General features: G+C 38.3%; 1 protein-coding gene across 3 annotated transcripts in view; it reads left to right on the forward strand.

Moving 5' to 3' along the window:
* Positions 1–13566: 13566 nt before the first annotated feature.
* KIF2A (kinesin heavy chain member 2A) overlaps positions 13567–20020 on the forward strand; it is a 33360-nt gene continuing 26906 nt past the window's right edge. For 2 of the 3 annotated variants that reach the window (XM_010005358.1, XM_010005359.1), the window contains exons 1-5: positions 13567–13653; positions 15268–15387; positions 15834–15888; positions 17877–17999; positions 18565–18665. In XM_010005358.1, coding sequence (XP_010003660.1) covers positions 13576–13653; positions 15268–15387; positions 15834–15888; positions 17877–17999; positions 18565–18665 — 477 coding nt within the window. In that variant the 5' untranslated portion in view covers positions 13567–13575. The remainder of the gene's footprint in view (positions 13654–15267; positions 15388–15833; positions 15889–17876; positions 18000–18564; positions 18666–20020) is intronic. The other variant, XM_010005360.1, reaches the window with a different exon arrangement.

Consider the following 20020-nt stretch of genomic DNA (forward strand, 5'->3'; position numbering starts at 1 on the left):
TGCCATTTCTGTGGTAAAAAGTGTTCTGTGGAGTTAATTTTGCTGTCATTGAATTTGTTCATTGCTACAAATGTAGCATCTGTTATACAAAAGGTGATAGAGTTGTGTGAAAAATTAGCTTTGAATTACCTTTCCTGGAGAAGAGAATGAATGTACCAGGATTATGCTTATTAGGAATTTTGAGTATGTGCACTGAATCATTTACATGAGCAGAACACACTTAGAAGACTTTTGACAACTCTATTACTACAGTCTAAATTCAGTTGTTTCATGTTGTTAGGAACCCAACTTAATTAACTTAATTGCTTAGTTAAAAGGAGTAGGTAGAGGTTCTTGAGGGTGTTAAACTCTGTGTCTAACTAAAACTTAAAAGTGACACTTAAAAAAAAAAGTGAATTATCAGTTAGATTTAATAATTAACCACTTGATTAGGTTTGGGATTTTTTTGTTTGTTTGTTTTTCAGAACATAGCCTTGTTTAGCAACACTGAATGTGTTCTCTAATTTGACCCTTGGGAAAAAAGAATGAGGGACTTTGCTGCTTAAAGGCTTAAATGTGGTAGTAGATTTTTTTATTTTGCTTTATTAAAATAATACGCTTTCTGTACAGCTTACTGGTTTTACCTAGTGGCAGTTCTGGTTTCATCAGACATTAAGTGCTTTTCAGTTTCCTGGAGTTGTAAAGGGAACAGTCTGCTGCATTCCTTGCCACTTTTGCAACACCTGACATTTTTAAATTAGTTGTCCAATCCTTAGCAGTAAAAAAATGTAACTTGCATACAACAAAAAAAGTTTGCTTTGATTTAATTTTAATGAATAGGTGGTCATGCTTTTCACATAGTGAAATGTTACTTGCTTGAAGTTATCAATAACCCCACTGAAACTTTGTCAAGTGCAAGTTTGAGTTTCTCGTGGCTTTCATCAGATACTGTCAGCGTGTGTAATCCCAGGTGTCAGAACTGTATTTTCAGTCTCTTCTGTTACTTACAGGATAGTATGTTAAGAGTTGCCTTCAGTGGATCAACACGATGAATATGTGAGGGGAGGGAGGTGAAGCATGGACTTTGAGAGACATTCTCTATAGAAGCAAGGTGTGTAGCATGTTTGGGCCCTTGCAGAGTTTAGTTCTACAATTTTTGTTGCATAATGCTGCACATTTTACAATGACTGAAGTGTGTTACTTTCCCCTTGTGGCAGAACTACATATGAAGTTTGAGATGTGTTTCCGACCAGTTTATAAAAGTATTTTCTGCAGATGCTGGCATGCATAGTGATATGGTGTTAGGATCTCTAACTCCAGGAAAAGTGGAAATAAATTCAATCTGAAAAGCAATTTTGTGTTATGTTTGCATATTCTTATATACTTTTATGAATTGAAGCTCCCAGTTCATTTTGATGTTTTAATAGGATAGGAATTCAGGTGGTGAATGAGGTGAATATCAATCGCAGCTGATGATTTTTGAGTTACAATAAGCTTTCATCTAACACAGGGAAGAATTAAATATTACTTATAGTTTTCTTATTTTCTTGTTGGTTTGAGCTTTTAGAACCTTGTTAAGATAAGGGAAAAATACAGACTTTAAGCTTGTGTGATAATAAAGGCTTCTGACTTTTAACCAGAAGCAACAGTTGGCAGCTCTGTAATATAGTAAGTAATAGTAAATAGTCTTACTAAATGTAATACTGTAAAGGGAAAAAAAACCCCAAAACACAGAACCAAACAAAAAAACCCCTACAAAACAAAAACCCTAAAAGAAATAAAAAACAAGCCAAACAACCAAACACTATTTGGTTTGCTTCATGAAAGGCAAATGGTACCATTTGAAAACATCTATAGAAGGTTCTGGTAGAAATTTTCTGTGTGATGCAAGAAGCTATTGTTTCTAGGCAGCTACTGTCAGCTTCAGAGAAAGTGGAGAAAATAATGAAAAGGAGGTCTCTGCCATGTATTCAAGCAACAAACAAAATGAAAAAGGGAGAAGGGAGAGAGAGGAGTGGCCACATCATCTCAATTTTTTGGCAGAGGTTATTCACCACACTGTTTGGATCCACCACAATCTTAAATCCTGTTGCTAAAAAGATTTCAGCAGCCACTAAATGCCAGTGCTGTTTGAAAGAGATACTTCAGTGAATCTACTTCTGCTCTTACATACCATAGCTGTATGAAATTATCACTGAGCACAGAGGATTTGATCTGAAAAATTATATAGCAAAGCATTCTGGAGAGGAACTTTCAGAAAAAGTTTTAAAATATTTTGAAGAAGCTGCCTGCAAAATTGTTCCAAAGAACTCCAAGAAATTGCTGACTGAATGTCAAAAATATGTCAATTTATGTACAGTTTTACAAAAATAAAATTATATATATATAAGAAGACATTGAACTATTCCTGCAACTTGCTCACAAGCTGTCAGCTCATAGAAAAGATATGAATGTCACTAGCAGGGACTGAATGAAAACGTTCACTTTACGTAGTGGTAGTAAAAGAAGAATGTGATACAGTACAGAAAATACTATAATGGCATACATTAACACCTTGTTCTCATTTGGATGAAGTTTTCAGCTCTGATTGCTTCATTTTCCTTAAATCCAAGAACTGAGGTCAGGGTGGGGTGTTCATGTAGTCTGTGAGAGGGTCATAGAGCATTGGGAAGCCTCACAGGAATTTTGAAAATGGGTAGATTATTTTTTTGGTTTGTGAGTTTTTTACACTTTAGTAGAGAGATTACTAGGTAAATATGCAACAAAATGAAGATTACTTTATGAAAAGCAAATTATAACTTCCCCCCCCCCCCCCCCCGAAGTGTTTTTGCCTCTTTTAAGGTTTTTCAGTCTCCTTAACGTATGCTTACCACTACCATAAGGACTATTCTGGTGGATCAGACCAATGGTTCCTCTAGCCCAATAGCAACAGGAGATTATTATTGAGGGAAAGCAATTCAGTCTTGCCACTGTCCACAGTCTTTTTCTTTCCCTGGTATCCAGAATTACATCTGGGATATTGGAAGCACAACCCTGCCTAGTTCTATTAAATATCCATTTATAGGCCTATTGTCTGTGAAATACCTTTCTGACCCAATATATGCTGTCAGCCTCCACAACAGGAAGCAAGACTGGGAAGTTCCCTTCTGGCTGCCTACAAAAGTACATTACTGCTTTTATCTGCCTGAAACCAATGTACCTTAAGAGGCAGCTCCCAGCTTTAGTGTTGCAGGATTTGATAAATAACAGTTTCTACTAGTTTTGTCCTTTATAGTTGTAAAGCACAACCAAATCCACCCTCAGTCTTGTCCTCAAAAGTGAGCAATATAAAAAAACCTTAATATAATAATTCCTTCTTCTTAATTATCATTCTCTTAATCTCCTCTAATTCTGCTATGTCTTTTTTGAGGTGTGAAGACTAGTGCCACAGTACTTGAGAAGTGGGTGTACCAAAGTTTTATTTAGAGGTTGAAAGTGACACTTGTTTTTATTTGCTGGCTTCCTGATGATGGCCAGTGTTTTACTGGTGGTTTTTTGTAGCTGCAGCTGCATGTTGAGTCAATGTTTTTACAGAACTGTTAACTTAAGGCTGTCTTACTTGAATTGTATCTTCTACTTCCAGTTTCAGCACTGTGTACCCATAAATTAGATTTTTCTGTTTTTTTTCCAGACTTTTTTCTGTGCACATTTTGTCTATGTTGAAGCTCATCTGCCATGTTTTTGTGTATTCCCTTATTTTTTAGAGGCCCATTTGAAGTCATGGCTTTTGACTACCCAAAAAAATGTCTTGCTGAAGGATCAGATGACAAATTCTGTGTAATTCAGTGTATAAGTGAACACGAGGCTGGAAGATGTGTAAGATTCTAGTTAATGTTATAAAAGGCCTAAATATCATGAAAGAAAACAATGCTTGACTTTCCCAGTCTCCTCCTTCATAAGCAGTTGTCTGCATGTGATCTTCTTGTACAGAAGATTGAAGTATTTCACTGTTTGGACTGTTGTGATTGTTAATTTATATTACATCTCATTTCAGTCTAACATCCCAGTACCATGGTAATTCTCCTTGCATGTGTGCTGGTTCACTACCAGGCTTCTACAGGAAACCTGAACTTCCTTGACTGGTTCTTGAGGAGAGACCTGAACCACATCATTTTCTCTGTCACTGGGCTCTGACAGACCTGCATTTTTACTTATGCAGTTTAGTAAGCATCACACTTCTGTATTCTCATGTATACTAGCGTTCTCCCTGGGCATGCAGCACATGCTCCTGATCATGCTCTAAAAGCACCACAGTGTGAGACTAAAATGCAGCTTCCTCACTTTTGTGAAGTTCAAGGTGAATAATCATTTTAAAAAAAAAAAAAAAAAAAAAAGGTCTGGGGTTCTAGGCATGCCACTTGGGATCACAGGGATGCACCTGTACAAGAATTTCAGTTCAGATCAACAATGCACTTTGGACACTTGTCTTCTGGTCATCCCTTATGTCCTTGTGCTACTCTTTAGCTCGCTTTGAAAGCGTTTTTGGAGCACACTTAAATTCCTTTGGTTGATATTTAGCTGGAGAGTAGACTCCAAATACGTGCATGATGTTCTCCAACAAGGGATGTTCAGCCTGTGGCAACAAACTCCCCAGATCCTTCCAAAACATGTGGTATGAATGTCTGATCCCCAGCACCACCTGCTTTGCTCTGCAGATAATCTGCAGTTGCAGTGTGATACCTGCTACCATAGGCACAGCCAAGGAACCTGAGGTGAGCACTACATCCTTTAGTTGTCAGAAATGTGCTATGAAAAGTGCTGTCCCAGGGGTGTTGTGAACATGAACCAACCTATACCCATTGTTTTAGGGTATCTGTCCAAGACATCCTTTGGAAAAAAAGTATGGAGGTCATCTCCAGGGCCTCAGTTTTTCTGTTTCAACCTAGTACTTGCTGCTGCTAGAGAACTGAAAAATTGGTCAGTTATGCCATGTTTCAGAAAGAGCATGACACAATCTAACTTCCATAAGTGATGGATTCTCGTAGAGTCATCTTCCCTCCCCATCAAAAAAGAAGGACCCCAATGACAAAACCAGCATATCTGAATAAAAGGATTTTAGGTCATGGAGCAATCAACCATCGCATTAACATCAATTTAGGAAGTGATTACAGCTCATCCTGCTTGATTTTGCACTAAAACGGGGTGGGGGGGGGAGGGAGGGGGACAGTGGAAATTACAAAACTAATTGAAATGTTCTAGTAACAGTGCCTCAACTAAAACTAGCAGGAAACAGCAGAGGACAGATGCTAAAATGCTTCTGATCTCTGTGTCCCCAGCTTGTGTCCTGGGGGTACAGTGGATAAACATGCTGCCGAACCCTGGAGCTGGGTGTGGGCTTACCTGACATGAGCTTGTCAGCATCAGTGTGGAACAGGCTTTGAGCAGCATTGCTGGTATTGACTGATCATGAAGGCCAGCCATAAGTTAATCTAAATTTCATTGTAATATTTCATAGATGTCACAGTTTAATGCTTGGCTGGCAATTAAACAAATGACAGATGCTCTCCATTAACCCCGCCCCCTCCCCCTGTAGGGGAGGGAGAGGGAATAAGGGAGGGAGACTTACAGGTTGGAAGCTAAACTATACAGCTTCAGTGAAACTGTAGTGATGAAATATGTACAAATATATACAAACCCCCCAGTAATTCTCACATTACCACAGAGGCTACAGGACAGCCCTGGAACAGTCCTGGACTCCTAGAGTCAGCAGTAGATGGGAGCTGGATGCAGGAGCACAGGGATTCAGGTACACGTGGATCAGGATCAAAGGCAGACCAACAGACAGAATCGTCCCAGGACACCTGCCATGGACAAAGAGAGCTTGACCCTACTTATCCCTCAAATGTATACCGAGTATGATGTGTATGGAATGGGATACTGTGTTTGGTCAGGTTCGCTCACCTGTCCAGTCTGCTCCCCCTGCAGAAGATTCACAGTGTGACTCTTTTACTCCCTTCAGTTTCTGGAGCATAAGATGTTTTTCAGAACCCAGCATTGGCCTTGGTTCAGCACACCAGCCCCCTGCAGTAACCCTGAACATCGAGCATTATCAATCCTAGAACAAGACACCGACTGAGAAACCTGCTGTTAATTTCAGCAGCTGCAGCTACTTAGAAGAGACTTAACTGGAAAGTAAAATTTCTAGAAGGAACTTTGGTTCTATCCTGGCTCAAACCAGGATACTGTGCATGAAACAGTATTCAGATGAAGCTTACTACAAGAATGGTAATGTATTTAAGACTGGGGATGACAGTTTACCTAGTCATTTCTACTTAAGAGTGTCCCTTGTGGGATCAGTTTTGGAACTGGCTTGCTGGTTTTCCCTATCCATTACAGTTATTCATTCATGGTCATAACACAGAAAGTAACATTGTTCTTTGGAAACTACATTACTATGTGAGAGTAGGAGTATCATCTCTGAGGATGTATATAGTGCAGGAAGATTAGGAAGTATGGCGTGAAACAGCTGGGGTGGAACATTGCACAAACTAAATGTATTACTGCTATAGATTGAAAGATCATGAACTGTGTGTAAATGAAAAGCAGAAAACCTTGATATCCTAGTTAATCACAAAAAAAGTGTGGACTACCAGGATGAAGTGACAAGAGGAAAAGTGAGCACATTCAGAGTTACTTTTTTTTTGGTAGTGAGTGCTTCTGTGGGAAGCAGTCTGAAGCTCCTGAGGGGTGTTGCACCTCATTGTGGTTGACAGTGTTGGGAAAGGAGATACTCCTCAAATACTGAAACAGGTAGAGATTGGGTTAGTGTTTTTCTTGTACAGGTGTGTGTGTAAAAGCACAGAATACTAATAAATTACTGTGAACAGGTGTGATCTGTAAAGAAATTTGTATATGTTGACAGCAAAGTGCAGTTTTCTGGGGTGAATAGCAGAGGCACACCACTTACTAATGAAAAGATGAAATGTGTTCCATTTATTAAACGGTTTCTAGGAAACTTAGTGTAGTATATATTAGATATGGTTGGACAGATGCTTCCTTCCAAATATCTTTTTTTTGTGGCTAAGTTGTATGTGGAGAACTCCTCCTCCTGTAAAAATTATAGGATGACTGGAAGAGTACAGCTGAGATAATTTGCTGATAAATATCTAAATATCAGTGCATCTGTTAGCCATTGGGTTGTGACACTTTATGGTTGAGCTGCTTTAGAAACAAGTCTCCTCTCTTGCTTTTGCACTGACACCTGCAAAGGCAATGTGTAGCTGTAGCTTCTGAATGCTACGGTGGTGAAGTACTCTTGACAACCTTTTGTGAAGCCAGTGGGGTGGCTTCTATTGATTTGACTGGCAACTGAAGCTTCTGAAAGTGAATAAAGGGAAGATGTTTTAGGAGGAGCTCACTAGGGTAAACTAATGCTGTTTGAAATGTGCTTAAAAGAGCATTAGCTCCCCACCCCCAAAACTGGACTTACCTTGAAGGGAAGTAAAAATTCAGTGTTCCTCTAACAGGGGAAGCCACAGGAAACTTGTTTTGAATATAAAAGGAAATTTTAGAGATCAGCTTGCAGAATGAAAAGTCAGCAGAAAAACCCAATGAATAATAATGTGAAAAGACTGGAGATGTGACAGTTATTAGAGGAGCAAAACCGTGATATCAGTGTTCTTGGTAGCTGCCTTAGAAAAGGTGCATCGGTATGGATAGCTAACAAGTTCAGCTAGACTGAGCACAGTGAACTGTAATTTAGTGCTTTGGAGCAGAGGTTTTTTATGTATTTTTTTTTTAATACTTAAGAATTTGCTTTAGAAATATGGCAGGGGGTGTGTGTGTTTAGTGACCCATTTGGCAGTGTTATAACACTACAATTAAAGTACCAGACAAGCCAATGAGGATGGCTGGCAAAACCCAAACAGATACATATGATTAAGTAAAACAAAGTTAAAGCATAACTAGTACGATAGGAAGAAAATAAAAGGCCACATGTTTGTGGACAAATGAGCCCTTGAAACAAAATTAAATCAAACATATTTAGTATTGTGGGAAGATAAACATCTGTCACTAATAACTGCTATATTTTTCCTTGGGGGATTAACAGCAGGACTGTCCCAAACAGATACATATGATTAAGTAAAACAAAGTTAAAGCATAACTAGTACGATAGGAAGAAAATAAAAGGCCACATGTTTGTGGACAAATGAGCCCTTGAAACAAAATTAAATCAAACATATTTAGTATTGTGGGAAGATAAACATCTGTCACTAATAACTGCTATATTTTTCCTTGGGGGATTAACAGCAGGACTGTCTATGCAAGGCAGAGAGGACCCTGACAAGTGCTAGTTGCCTGAATAGGGATGTTGCCACAGCTGATGCTACTGAAGACACTGAGCTTGGAATTCTCTTTCCTTGGGACTTTTCTTTCAAGTTTGGCATAGGAGTTTTTCAGTAGGTAGGGGATTATTTTCACCTTCCAGAGCTCTGCGAGAACAAAAAAAGCCCTTCCATGAGAGTCCCCAGGCTTGGAGCCTGTAGGCCAGGAAGCAGTTTTCTGGACTGTGTTAATTCTGGTAAATGCTGCTTCCTTTTTTTTTATGTGTAATTTGGAGTTTGTATTATTTTTAAAAGAGAGTGAAAAAAAAATTAACGTTTCGCAATTTTAGTTTTTTAATATAAAGTGGCAGAGGGTGAAGGTCAATCATGCCCACTTGTCTCTAAATGAGGAAACATTCCTGTTAGTCCCTTATAAAAATGATTAGGAGTGGGACTGCAGAGCTTGTCTGCTCTGACAAGTTGTTAATGCCTGTTCCAGGGTCTTGTGAAAGCTGGGAAGACATTTACCCTTTTTTTTAAATGAGGTGAACAATAATGCAAGAGCTTGTAAAACACCCAAGAAACCCATTTCAGTAAAACTCTTACTAAAACCATCCAGTGAGATCTCAACCCAAATAATTCCAGTTCTCTTCCCACTGCCTAGATTGTAGGGCCATTTCCTTACCTGTAGTCTCCCATTACGGTTACTATTCTTCAGGTACATGTTGCTATGGTTTTGCGTAAGGTTTTTTTAAGAATATGCTTTTTAAAAGAAATTTTTAGTAATGTCATGCTTTCGTGTAATTTTTTTTCTTAATACATGCTTTTAAAGTCGATTTATAACTGTGAGTGGTTTTGTACTGTCACTGGTCACTGCTCCAAAGTTGTAGTGGTTTGGAGAGGTTTTGTAGGTAGAAAATGTTCAGTTTGCTTAGAGGTAAGGATCTAGGTACAGCTTGGTATTTGAGATCAGTTGACACTACTACCCAGCTATCCCAAATGGGGCAAGATAGCAGACAAGTTATATGTGCAGAAAACAAGATTTATTTCAAACAGCAGTGAAGTCTTAGGGACTAAATCACCAAAGAAAAACACAACTGAATTATATGGGTGTAGGGATATTAGGGTAGGAGAACAGAATGTTAAAGCACTAATGCAAAAGGTGTCTTAACCATAAAATGTAGAAGAGTGATTTAGTTGGCAGAGGTTAACCATTTAAATGCTAGCAACTTACTAATAGGCCTTATCTAAACTATTAAAAAACACCTAGGCAAAGTGATAATACAATAATTACAATTATCTGAAAAGGGTCTTAAGGTCTTCAAGTTCTAGAACTTAAGAGTGAAAGATTTCTAAAAGACATATAGGGAGTTGATGTCTTTCACACTCTTATGGCTACAGCTGGGTGTCTCTTGTCTCTTGACTTCTAGAGTAATCACTTGAACAGGTGCCTCTGCTGGAGAGGAGAAGGTCCAGCAGCCTCCTAGGAAAGTGTACAGGAGTCTCTCCAATCAAAGATGAGACCAAGCTTTTATAGAATAAAGTGGATTTACTGCTAGCATTTAACTATTTAGCCCTACTTCCAATATCTCTCATTGAAGAATAAAAGGAAGAGAGTGGAAAAAGCCAAGAAGGCCCTGTTCTCACCAAGAAAACTCTTTTGTTTATCTGTTCATTCTTACTTTATCTCAGGTTCAGGCCTACTTGTGGCTGGGCTGAGATCTGTGTTCTTCAATGTCAGAGAGCAGCTGGTGTTACGAACATCAGCTTGGCCTGTGTTTGTATTTTCAAGATTGTTAACAGCTCAGAGCTTTCTAAACCCTCTCCTTTTTCATGGGAATCTTTCTACTCCAGGCCTGGGCTGTAAAACTGAGAGACGCAGCAATTGAATCACAAAGGGAAATTGAGGCAGACCTACTCATATGGAGTGTCCTGCTTCGCTAAGTTAAGGGTTAGTTAAAATGTTTGATTTAACCCTGGTTATTTGCTTTTGCTGCTGCTTCCTAAACCTTTTTTCTGCATCCGAAGGACTCTTAGAATAGAATCGTAGAACTATTCAGGTTGGAAAAGACCCTTGGGAGCACCAAATCCAACCATCATCCCTGTGCTACAAAGTTCTCCCCTAAACCATATTCCCCAACACTACATCCAAATGACCTTTAAACGCATCCCAGGATGGTGACTCAACCACCTCCCTGGGCAACCTATTCCAGTGTCTAACCACTTTCTGTGAAAAGTTTTCCCAATGTCCAGTCTAAACTTCCCCTGTTGCAGCTTGAAGCCATTCCCTCTTGTTCTGTGGCTAATTACCTGTGAGAAGAGACCAGCACCAGCCTCTCTACAATGACCTTTCAGGTAGTTGTAGAGACTGATGAGGTCTCCCCTCAGCCTCCTCTTTCACAGACTAAACATTCCCAGCTCATTCAAGTGTTTTTCATAAGATTTATTCTCTAGGCCCTTTATCAGCTTTGTTGCCCTCCTCTGTACTTACTCCGGCATCTTGATATCTCAAGTGAAGAGTCAAGTGAAGTGTATCAGCACTATGGCTCTGCTTTCCTCTTGTTTTTGAGATGTGCGTGAACATAATTTTTCTCAAATCACTTGCTCCTTTTCCAGTTTGTCATAATGCATGTTTGTGTTTACACAGACATGTTTACATTTCAGATTTTCATACCAACTCTAGAAAATGCACCAGAAATCAGGGCTCTGTCCCTTAACCACACTGCAGATTGTTTTAGCTCTTGCACTTCTAGCATTTGCAGATTGGTTTTACTTTATATGCTAGATGAGATTTATGCCAGCCTAATTGGTTGCTGGAAATTCACAGCTGCTGTATTCAGCTGTGAACTAGAAAAATATAATGGAATACTGTTTGTAGAGAGCAAGAGGCAATTGTAAAGATGTAAATGTGCTTTCTGGCACTTCAATAACATGTAAACTTTGTAACACAAAGAATTTTTAGGAACAAATTGTAAGGGTCCATTGCCAGTTTAAACATTGTAGTATACATTTTCTATTTAAGCTGAGAATACTTGGAATATGGACATAACTTTTATTTTTGTTAGTGGTGTTTTTTTACTCAGTCCTGACTTTCTTGGCTAGGGAATGGATGAAGTCTGGCACAGAGATGAAAGATTTATTGTGATTCTTTTCTTACAGCATACTGGCTTACTGTGTGTGAGAGAGTGTTCAGTATTTTCTGTTAATTCATCAGCCTGCTTTGATCTCCTTTCACTTGTTACGACAACGATTAAACCTTTTAAAATTATGATTCGTTCTGCATCAAAAGTAATAGAGCACTGGAGCAGGTAATTGGGCTAATATGGTGGCTCTGTGATTAATCCACTGTCACAGGTTTCAGCTGTGAGTAGTTCTTTTCCTCAAAACGTATAAAAATTAGTAACATACTAAAGGTTATTCTGATATTGTATAGAATATGTTTTGCTAAACTTCAATTTTGTTCATATTTTTTTTCTTTTGATTCTGGACTGACAGCTGGGCCAAGCCTTAAAACAGTAGCAGGAGATTATAATAATGTAAGCTTGAGGATTCTTCCAGTTCCTACAGGTTTTATGTCCTTGCATTCCAGCCTTCACTTCGCAGAAGTGGCCAGAGTGGCACTGCTACAGGGAGCCAGTGTTTTCTGCTGCTACTTTGCTGGTGGACCAGATAGCTAATTGAACTAGTTCCACAACAAGGGCTTTTTTGCACCAAATGAAGTCCCTGGAGGTTATTAAATGCAGAAAAATTAATAGAGAGGTATACTGAGGATGTTGCACAAATGAAACTTGCACAAAAATGCTCATTGAAGGACATAAGTTGTAAGATCATTGTCCTTGGTCAGTCTGCCACCAGCAGAATTTGAGCATGGTCTTGAGGGCAGGATGAGTCCTTTTGGTGAGGGGAGATGGAGGAGCACCCGTGCTTGGAGGGGTGGGCACAGCAGTTACTTGCATCGTTAGTTACTTGCATCATTAGTTGAGATAATTTGGAGTATCAGTCCAGGTTTTTCTTCCTTTCCTTAGCAGGTCCCAAGAGGCTTAGACTGTATAAACAGATTAACTTTGGAAAACTGTCCCAAGTATGACTGAAGTGCCTAAAACAGAAGTTTGAAACAACCAGCAGAGGAGAGAGCTGGATTGAATTTGGGGGGTTGGGAGCTCTAGGGAAGGAGAAGGTGCCATGTGGAGGAGATCCTGAGCAGAGCAGGTGTGTAAGGACAGGCAGTGTTTGGCCCTGGAGCGGCTGCCCAGGAGCAGTGGCAGCGTGTGCAGGGAGTGCTCCAGCACAGTCACTCATGCTCTGGGCTTTGCACATGGTCCTTGGGCACCTAAGGAGTGGCCCGGGGTGGGCCTAGTGAGGGATTTGTTCTTCCTGCTATGGCTCATTAAAGAGAGTATTAGAGGAGCAGCCTCATTGGACTCATGTTCTTTAGAAACCTCAATTTATGTGACTCTTCAGGGCAAAGCACAGACATGAAGTCAGTGTGACACCTCGGTCCTGATTCTTTTTTTGTCAGTGCAGGGCTACTCTGTTCAGCCAGTGGCTTCTCACTAACATGTAGGAAATAGGACATAAAAATTGTGGTACACTATATATTTAGGAAGAAATGTCCTTATTCCTACTGAAAGTTAACTGTTTTTATTGTACTTTATAGGGGCCCACTGTCTTTTGGGCTTTCACTGGAGAAAGAAAGGAGCACTTAACTCCAACTCAGCAGGTTTTATTTGCAGTTGTTTAAAAAATGATGATTTGTATTATTGTTACATGCAATTTAATTTTAGTTACTAGCTGCTGAAATGCCCATAAGAAATTCGTATCAGAATACAGTTTCAGGGGGCTTCACTCCTGTATTGCAACATGTAAAGTTGTATCAGCCTGATGTATCAGTTGTATCAGAAAGGGACAAGCCAGCCTTTGTGGAGTGCACCTCTGGAGACTGTGCTGTCTGTGGGATACTCGTGGTATTGGAGTTCTCTTCACTCAGAAAAGAGAGTCTATGTGGTGTTGGTTTCACGTGGTGTTCTGTTTACTTACCACTCAGTTTGAGGTTCATTGAGTTTTTCACTTGTACACTCATTGTCTCGTTAGAGCCTCTGCTGATGAATCGGGTCTGAACCATTTCACAGTGTGTGGCAAGGAGTCACCGTCGTACTACCTTATTTTTTTGTAATCCTTTTTCCTGCCTCTCACTGCATGTCTTGGTGCAGGGATGACAATGAGTTCTGGAAATATTTGTACCAGTTAGTAAATAATCCTTTGTGTTTGCTTTCTAGGACGAATTCACCAAGCGATGGTAACATCCCTGAATGAAGATAATGAAAGTGTAACGGTTGAGTGGATTGAAAATGGGGATACAAAAGGCAAAGAGGTAAACTCAGTTGTTGCACAACTTTTTTCTTTTAAAAAATATGTAATCTACATGACAGTTACTTTGGAATTTGCAGTGTAAGTAAAGACAAAATAAAAATCTTAATTTACTTGGCAATTCTTTTGTTACAGACTGTTTTTCTTGGGAGCTGTTGGGCAAATGCTGGTTTCTATTGTATTACATTTTGCTTCCTGAGCTCTTTGTCATAGCTTTTAAATAGTACTTTTACATCTACTGATTTTGAACCAGATTACAAAGGCTGACCTTGTTACCTTCTTTTTACAAGTAGAAAAATAAAATTTTTGAGAGGGAGAATGAATTGCAGTTCAGACAGGAAACTAGTGGGAGAGCTGGGTTACAAACCTGTTTGTGTTTTTATTGTTTGTATTATTGAGGAATTGAACTGCTAGTTTGTTTGCTTATTTATTTTTGGCAATAATTTTTGAGCCTTGCTTTCCTTTTGAAACTGTCTTTGTATGTAATGTTTCATTATCCCCTTTCCCTTTAAATTTTGAACCGTGTTAGCCAGTTTCAGATGAGAATTGAAGAAGCATCTCAGAAATAACTACACTTCACTGGTTTTATGAAAACACAGGAAAAAGAAAAAAAAATATCAGAATGTCCTGGTGATCTCATCAGCTGAGCTCATCCTTTTGGATACACAGAATTCATACAGTGGTGAGGTCTTTGAAATATCCAGCTAGGGTAAAATGGCAGTCTATAGAGACCAAAGCTATTTGAGATTTTTAGGAAACCAAGATTCAATAGATCTGAAAGCCAGCTATTTTTAGGATCCTGCCCCTTCCCCCCTTACATTTTAGAGCATTTTGAACCAGGAACGCTTAGCAGAAAAATTAGTATGATAAATTTAACATGGTTTCAACTGCACTTTGTTTTTCAGGTGGTTGTAATTCTTGTGTTTCTTTTGCACTGTTTGGGAAATCTCAAATAGCTGAGATCTCTTTATGTTACAGCATGTCTTTCTTATTCTGCAGTATGTGTTAAATTACTACAGTAATACTGGATACTTCTGTTTTAATGACTTGACAAAAATATGAATCTCTATTGGCCATATTTAGTTCATCCTTTTTCTGAAGGTTGTGTTTTTAACTAATATGAAGGCCAAAGCTTACACTGTTTTTAGTGAGCATAAAATAAGATACTTAACATTATTGAATGAACAAATTGTGGGGTAAAAGCACTAAATATTTTTTATTGTCAAACATAAGAGGAGAAATGAGCGGGGTGAATAGTGTTACAGGATCACAGTATCACTCTGGTTGGAAAGACCTTCAAGATCATTGAGTCCAACCACTACCCTAACTCTGCCACATCCACTACTAAACCCTGTCCTCAGGCACCACATCTGTCTTCGTATATGTCTTCAGGGATGCTGGGTCAACCACTGCCTCAAACAGCCTGGATCACCAAGTCCAACTCCCGCCCCAGAACAAGACAACCCCGAAGTTCACACCATGATCCTGAGGGTGTTGTCCAAAAGCTTCTTGAATATTGTCAGGCTTAGTGCCATTACTGCTTCCCTGGGGAGCCCATTCCAGTGCTCAAAACCAGTGTTCTAAGACTCTTAAATGCGTTTTGTATTGTTTTACACAGATTGACTTGGAGAGCATATTTTCACTTAATCCAGATCTTACTTCTGATGAAGATGCTGAACTTGTTTCAGACACAGCACCACCACCTACTCCACCAGCCAAAGTAAACAAAATAGTGAAGGTTTGTAATACCTATATAACATGTTAGTGATAATACTGTAAGGTTATGCATATCCTATGCATGTTGTTATGCTTGAATTTTTAACTATTGTGCCTGTGGAGCTCTTTGATATCTGTGTTCCTTTCTTTTTCCTGTGACTAATAGGGGTTTCAGAAAATTTTCAAAGAGCGAGTTTAGCAGAAAGGGAACTGGGGACTCATATTTATATAACTAACTATAGCTCAAGGAGAAAAATACAGAAAAAGTTTTGGAGGTTGTTTTGAAACTGTACATACAGTGTAAGCAGTCTTCAGCCCAGGCCCTTCAGGGAGGGATTTTGTAGCAATCACCTCTCTGTGTTGCTGCCATCATGTTATTTTAATTCACTGAAAGGAAGCAGAGGTGGGGCTGCAGGTTACATTTTCGAAAATAAGGTAGTCAAATGACAGAGATTTCATTCTTTATAGAGTCGACGAACTGTGGCGCCTGTTAAGAATGATGCCCCTTCCAGAGACAACAGAGGTAAATGTTATCTCTTTCCATTTCAAAAAAGTAAAAAAAATGATAATATTTCAACCTAACATTCCTTAATAGTTCTGCATTTCTAATTCAGTATGTATGCATGTGACATGGAGAAGACATGGTACATCATTCCTAGAATTATCCCTAAGTATATTTAGGAATTCATACTGTTCAAATAGTATCTATATGCATTAAAGCAATATAGAATTAAGAAAGTTACACTTAATGAAATACAGGTGCAGAAAATTCAAGTTAATTAATTATGTTTCATTAAATCACGTGTGTGCAAGCTAAAGAATGCTCAATTCACTTCAACTTAATTGTTTAAATATACACTGATCAGTGGACTTAAAATTTTTACTCTTTCAGGTTTTTAGCCTACTTTTGTAGCAGTTTTGTGTAAACATTCATTCAAAGAGTACTTAAGCCCTATGGGTTTTTTCTCACACTACAGTTAATAGTGAAAAATCTACAAAATATGCTGAAATACCACTGCACAGGTGAAACATATATATTGGATGAATACAGATATAATGCATCTATAACATGAGAAAGAATAATTGCTGCTTATTTTTTTCATTTTCTCTCCTGTGTTAAACTTAACTAACCTGTACTGATAATGGAGATGATTCTTCTTCCAAACATTAATCAACTGTCATTAATTCTGACTAGATTCCAGCTCATCTGTTTGAACTTGAAAAACAAGTGGGTTTGCATATCTTTGCAAGTGTTCATACTTTTCTGGTGGACAATTGGAATGACCTTCTCCCTTCTGCCATTTGCTGGGTTCTTAAACAAATTGGAAATTTACTGAGGAGGGGATAATTTTTTTCATAGTCATATAGTTTAAAGTTGAGACATCTTGTTGATGGGCTCTCCTCACATCCATGTATGTTGTTGCTTGTAGTAAATGCTTCTTGGTGTGGAGTAACCCTGTAACTGAACAGGTCTTTTTAATCTTACTATTCACATTTGGCCTAAGTATTTGTTCTTTTTTGGCCTTGTAATGAAGCTTTTATCTGCACAGTATTTTGTTTAGCTTATTCAGTTTGTGCTGTAAACTAGATCTCCTATCATATTTGGAATGATCTGGGCATTTGTCTTGTCTGTCCTTCCCGTTCAGTGTGTGTTTCCATAGTTGTCTCCATGTTGCACAGTGAGCTGGCCTTCTTTTGGAATGTCATCTCTAGGCTGCTAATCAAAGCTGATACCTGCGCTTTCCTGCTCTTCTGGCAAACTCTGTTAGGAATGTGTGCAGGAAGCAGCCCAGAGCTGTTTGAAGCAACTCTGAAAAACAATTTAAAACATTCAGCTCTAACAAGTGGCTTGCAGGCTCACCACTCCCACTGCATTTGCTGGGAACAGACATCACCGCATCTTCAGAAATTGGCATCCTTAGCACATACAGAATCAATGAATAAGTTTAGACATTAATTATGTCAGTATGACTTTTAGTAGAGTGACAAAAGGTTTGTTTCTTGCACTCACAGGCTGAGCTATACGTCACTGCCATTCGTTTCGCTGTGCTCCTCCGCAGATTATAGGCTTAATGGAGTGGGACCATTTTGTAAACATCTAGAAAATGTGAAGCAGCAGGGCTTCTTATCTTACTTGTTTTTTTGGGTAAAATCACAATATAAATAACATTTCAGGATTTGAATGTTCAGGTCTGTGTATCTTCAAGTACATGCTTCTTTCTGTGCACGTAATAAGCTGTACTACTTCTGTAGTAGAGTATTTAAAAATATGCATGTGCAGCTTTAGTACTTGATAATTATGTTGTCTTTGTGTGTAACAGTAGGAAAACCAGCTGCATAAAATGTCTTTGTTAATAGAGTTTCTACATGTATGTCTCCTCTTCACCCCCAATAAGTGGCTCTGTCTGGAAAGGGGTCTTGTTTCATTTCATCAGAAGAAAGCAGATGTCAGAATTGGGTAGAAATGTTACTCTTCTGTGTCCAGATGAGCTTTGTGCTTTTCATTTGCAGTGACTGGTTCTGCACGTGCTCGACCTACTCAGCTTCCTGAGCAGCCTTCCTCCTCTCAACAAAATGGTACTGTTTCAGATATATCTCCAGTTCAAGCTGCAAAAAAGGAATTTGGACCCCCTTGTATGTAAACTATGTATCAAGGATTAATTTGTTCTGGGCATTACATGTACATTCTCTTGGATTATGTTGTTGTCCATAAACGACAGATGGTCTATATGCGCAGTTGTCTGGAGGCTTCCTTGAGGAGCTTTTTCAGCATGCTGTGGTTAAACAAACGTTTCCTTCTGTCATAGTTTTGCTGATATTTGGAATTTGTTTTTCTTTTGCTTTATTTTTAATCATGGTTTTGGTTTTGTTTTTTAAATTTGCCTGGGCTTCCTTTTAATTAAAACTAAGACATCACATGTATCTGTCCAAATATTTTTTTGGGGGTCATTGTCTTTATGTTTTTGGTTGTGTAATTATTCTCTCATTCCCATGATTATTTCCTAGTTTATTTATTTTATAAATTTTAGAAATTGCATTTCTGTAATTATTGTGTATGAATACTGATTTGCTTGAAAAGACAGTTGATATAAAAAAATGCATTCTAATTATAAAGTAATATATTTGAAATTTTACAGTCTAAAGACTAAATTCATGCAACATACTGAAAATACTTTAAAATTATATAATTTCCTTTAAGCACGAAGAAAATCTAATTGTGTAAAAGAGGTTGAAAAATTGCAAGAGAAACGTGAAAAAAGAAGGTTACAGCAGCAGGAACTTAGAGAAAAAAGAGCTCAGGTTAGTATTCTTAGCTTGGATGGAAAACATGTCAGCAAATGAAGTCTACAAACATTGTGCTTTTTTTCAGTCTGATAATTTTATGAATTGTTACAATCTACAAGATTAAATGTTTTCATACTCATAGAAATTTCATAAACATTTTGGTGCTTTGTTGCATTGCTCTCACAACTATTATTTTAGACAGTTTTCTCCCTCCTTTTCTTCCTACTGAAATAATTACTTACAATTGCTTATATTGTGTGTTCTTTAAAGACCTACTACCGATGATAGCTATGTCTTACGGAAAGCATATTGTTGAAAATAATAAAATCTCAGCTTTTAGGTAGTCCTGTTATTCTACAGGAGGCATTACAACATTATGAGAAATTGTTTTTTATGATCTTTGATGGTTTGTAGGAGATCTATTTGAGGCTCATGTTTGAACACTGGCTTTATTTTTCTAAAAAACATGTTTATGCATAGTTTAGCTTTGCATCATGTGAGCCAGTTGGCAACAATTTTTTAGGAACATGTGTGAAAGAAATGAAATTGCTAATCCTGTGAGAAAGATCTCTTAATATTAAATTACTTTCTATCACAGTGTTGCAAAAGCATTTGCAAAACTAATAGCATATTGTAGTTGGCAGCCCAGTCTGTATGTGTTAGTCTCTCTAAAGAGATACTACCACTCCACTACTGACAGCAGAAGTACCATTACCAAGTAAATAATTCAGACAATTCACTTCATGGTTTAATGATGTTCCTAAGTTGACCTAAGGTCCCCTATGTTGAATTTATGTTCTTTAATTTCCTTCCATTTCCACAAATGCAAAACATGACTATGTCTTTATGTGTACAGACAAGTTTGTTTTTTTTCTTTGTATATTTAAATTCTTTGATGTGCTACTATATCTAAAATTTTCTTTTTACTGGTTCTGTGAAGGCTCCCTTTGTATCGCCCTTTGTGTTTTCTATCATTGAATCGTAGCCTGGAAGGGACCTTCAAATGTCATCTAGTCCAACCCCTTGCAGTGAGCAGGGACATCCTCGTCTAGATCAGGTCGCTCAGAGCCCTGTCCAACCTCACTTGGAACGTTTCCAAGAACAGGGCACATCTCTTAGCAACCTGTGCCAGTGTTTCAACATCCTCATTGTAAAAAAATTCTACTTGATTTCTTTCTTCTATATGAGGAAGCTCTGGTTGTCTTGGTGCTTGTATGTATCTGCTTTGTATGTTTTGTTGTTGTTACAAAATGTAGTCATGATTAGCCAAGCACTGGACAAGACCTTTAAACAGGGTTTGAAGAATATTAGGCAAATGCTTTTTCCCTAATTACCAATACCCCTTCCTGAATGTTAGAAGGAAAACATTT

This window comes from Chaetura pelagica, unplaced genomic scaffold (assembly GCF_000747805.2).
Source record: "Chaetura pelagica isolate M959 unplaced genomic scaffold, ChaPel_1.0 scaffold37, whole genome shotgun sequence".
NCBI lineage: Eukaryota > Metazoa > Chordata > Aves > Apodiformes > Apodidae > Chaetura > Chaetura pelagica.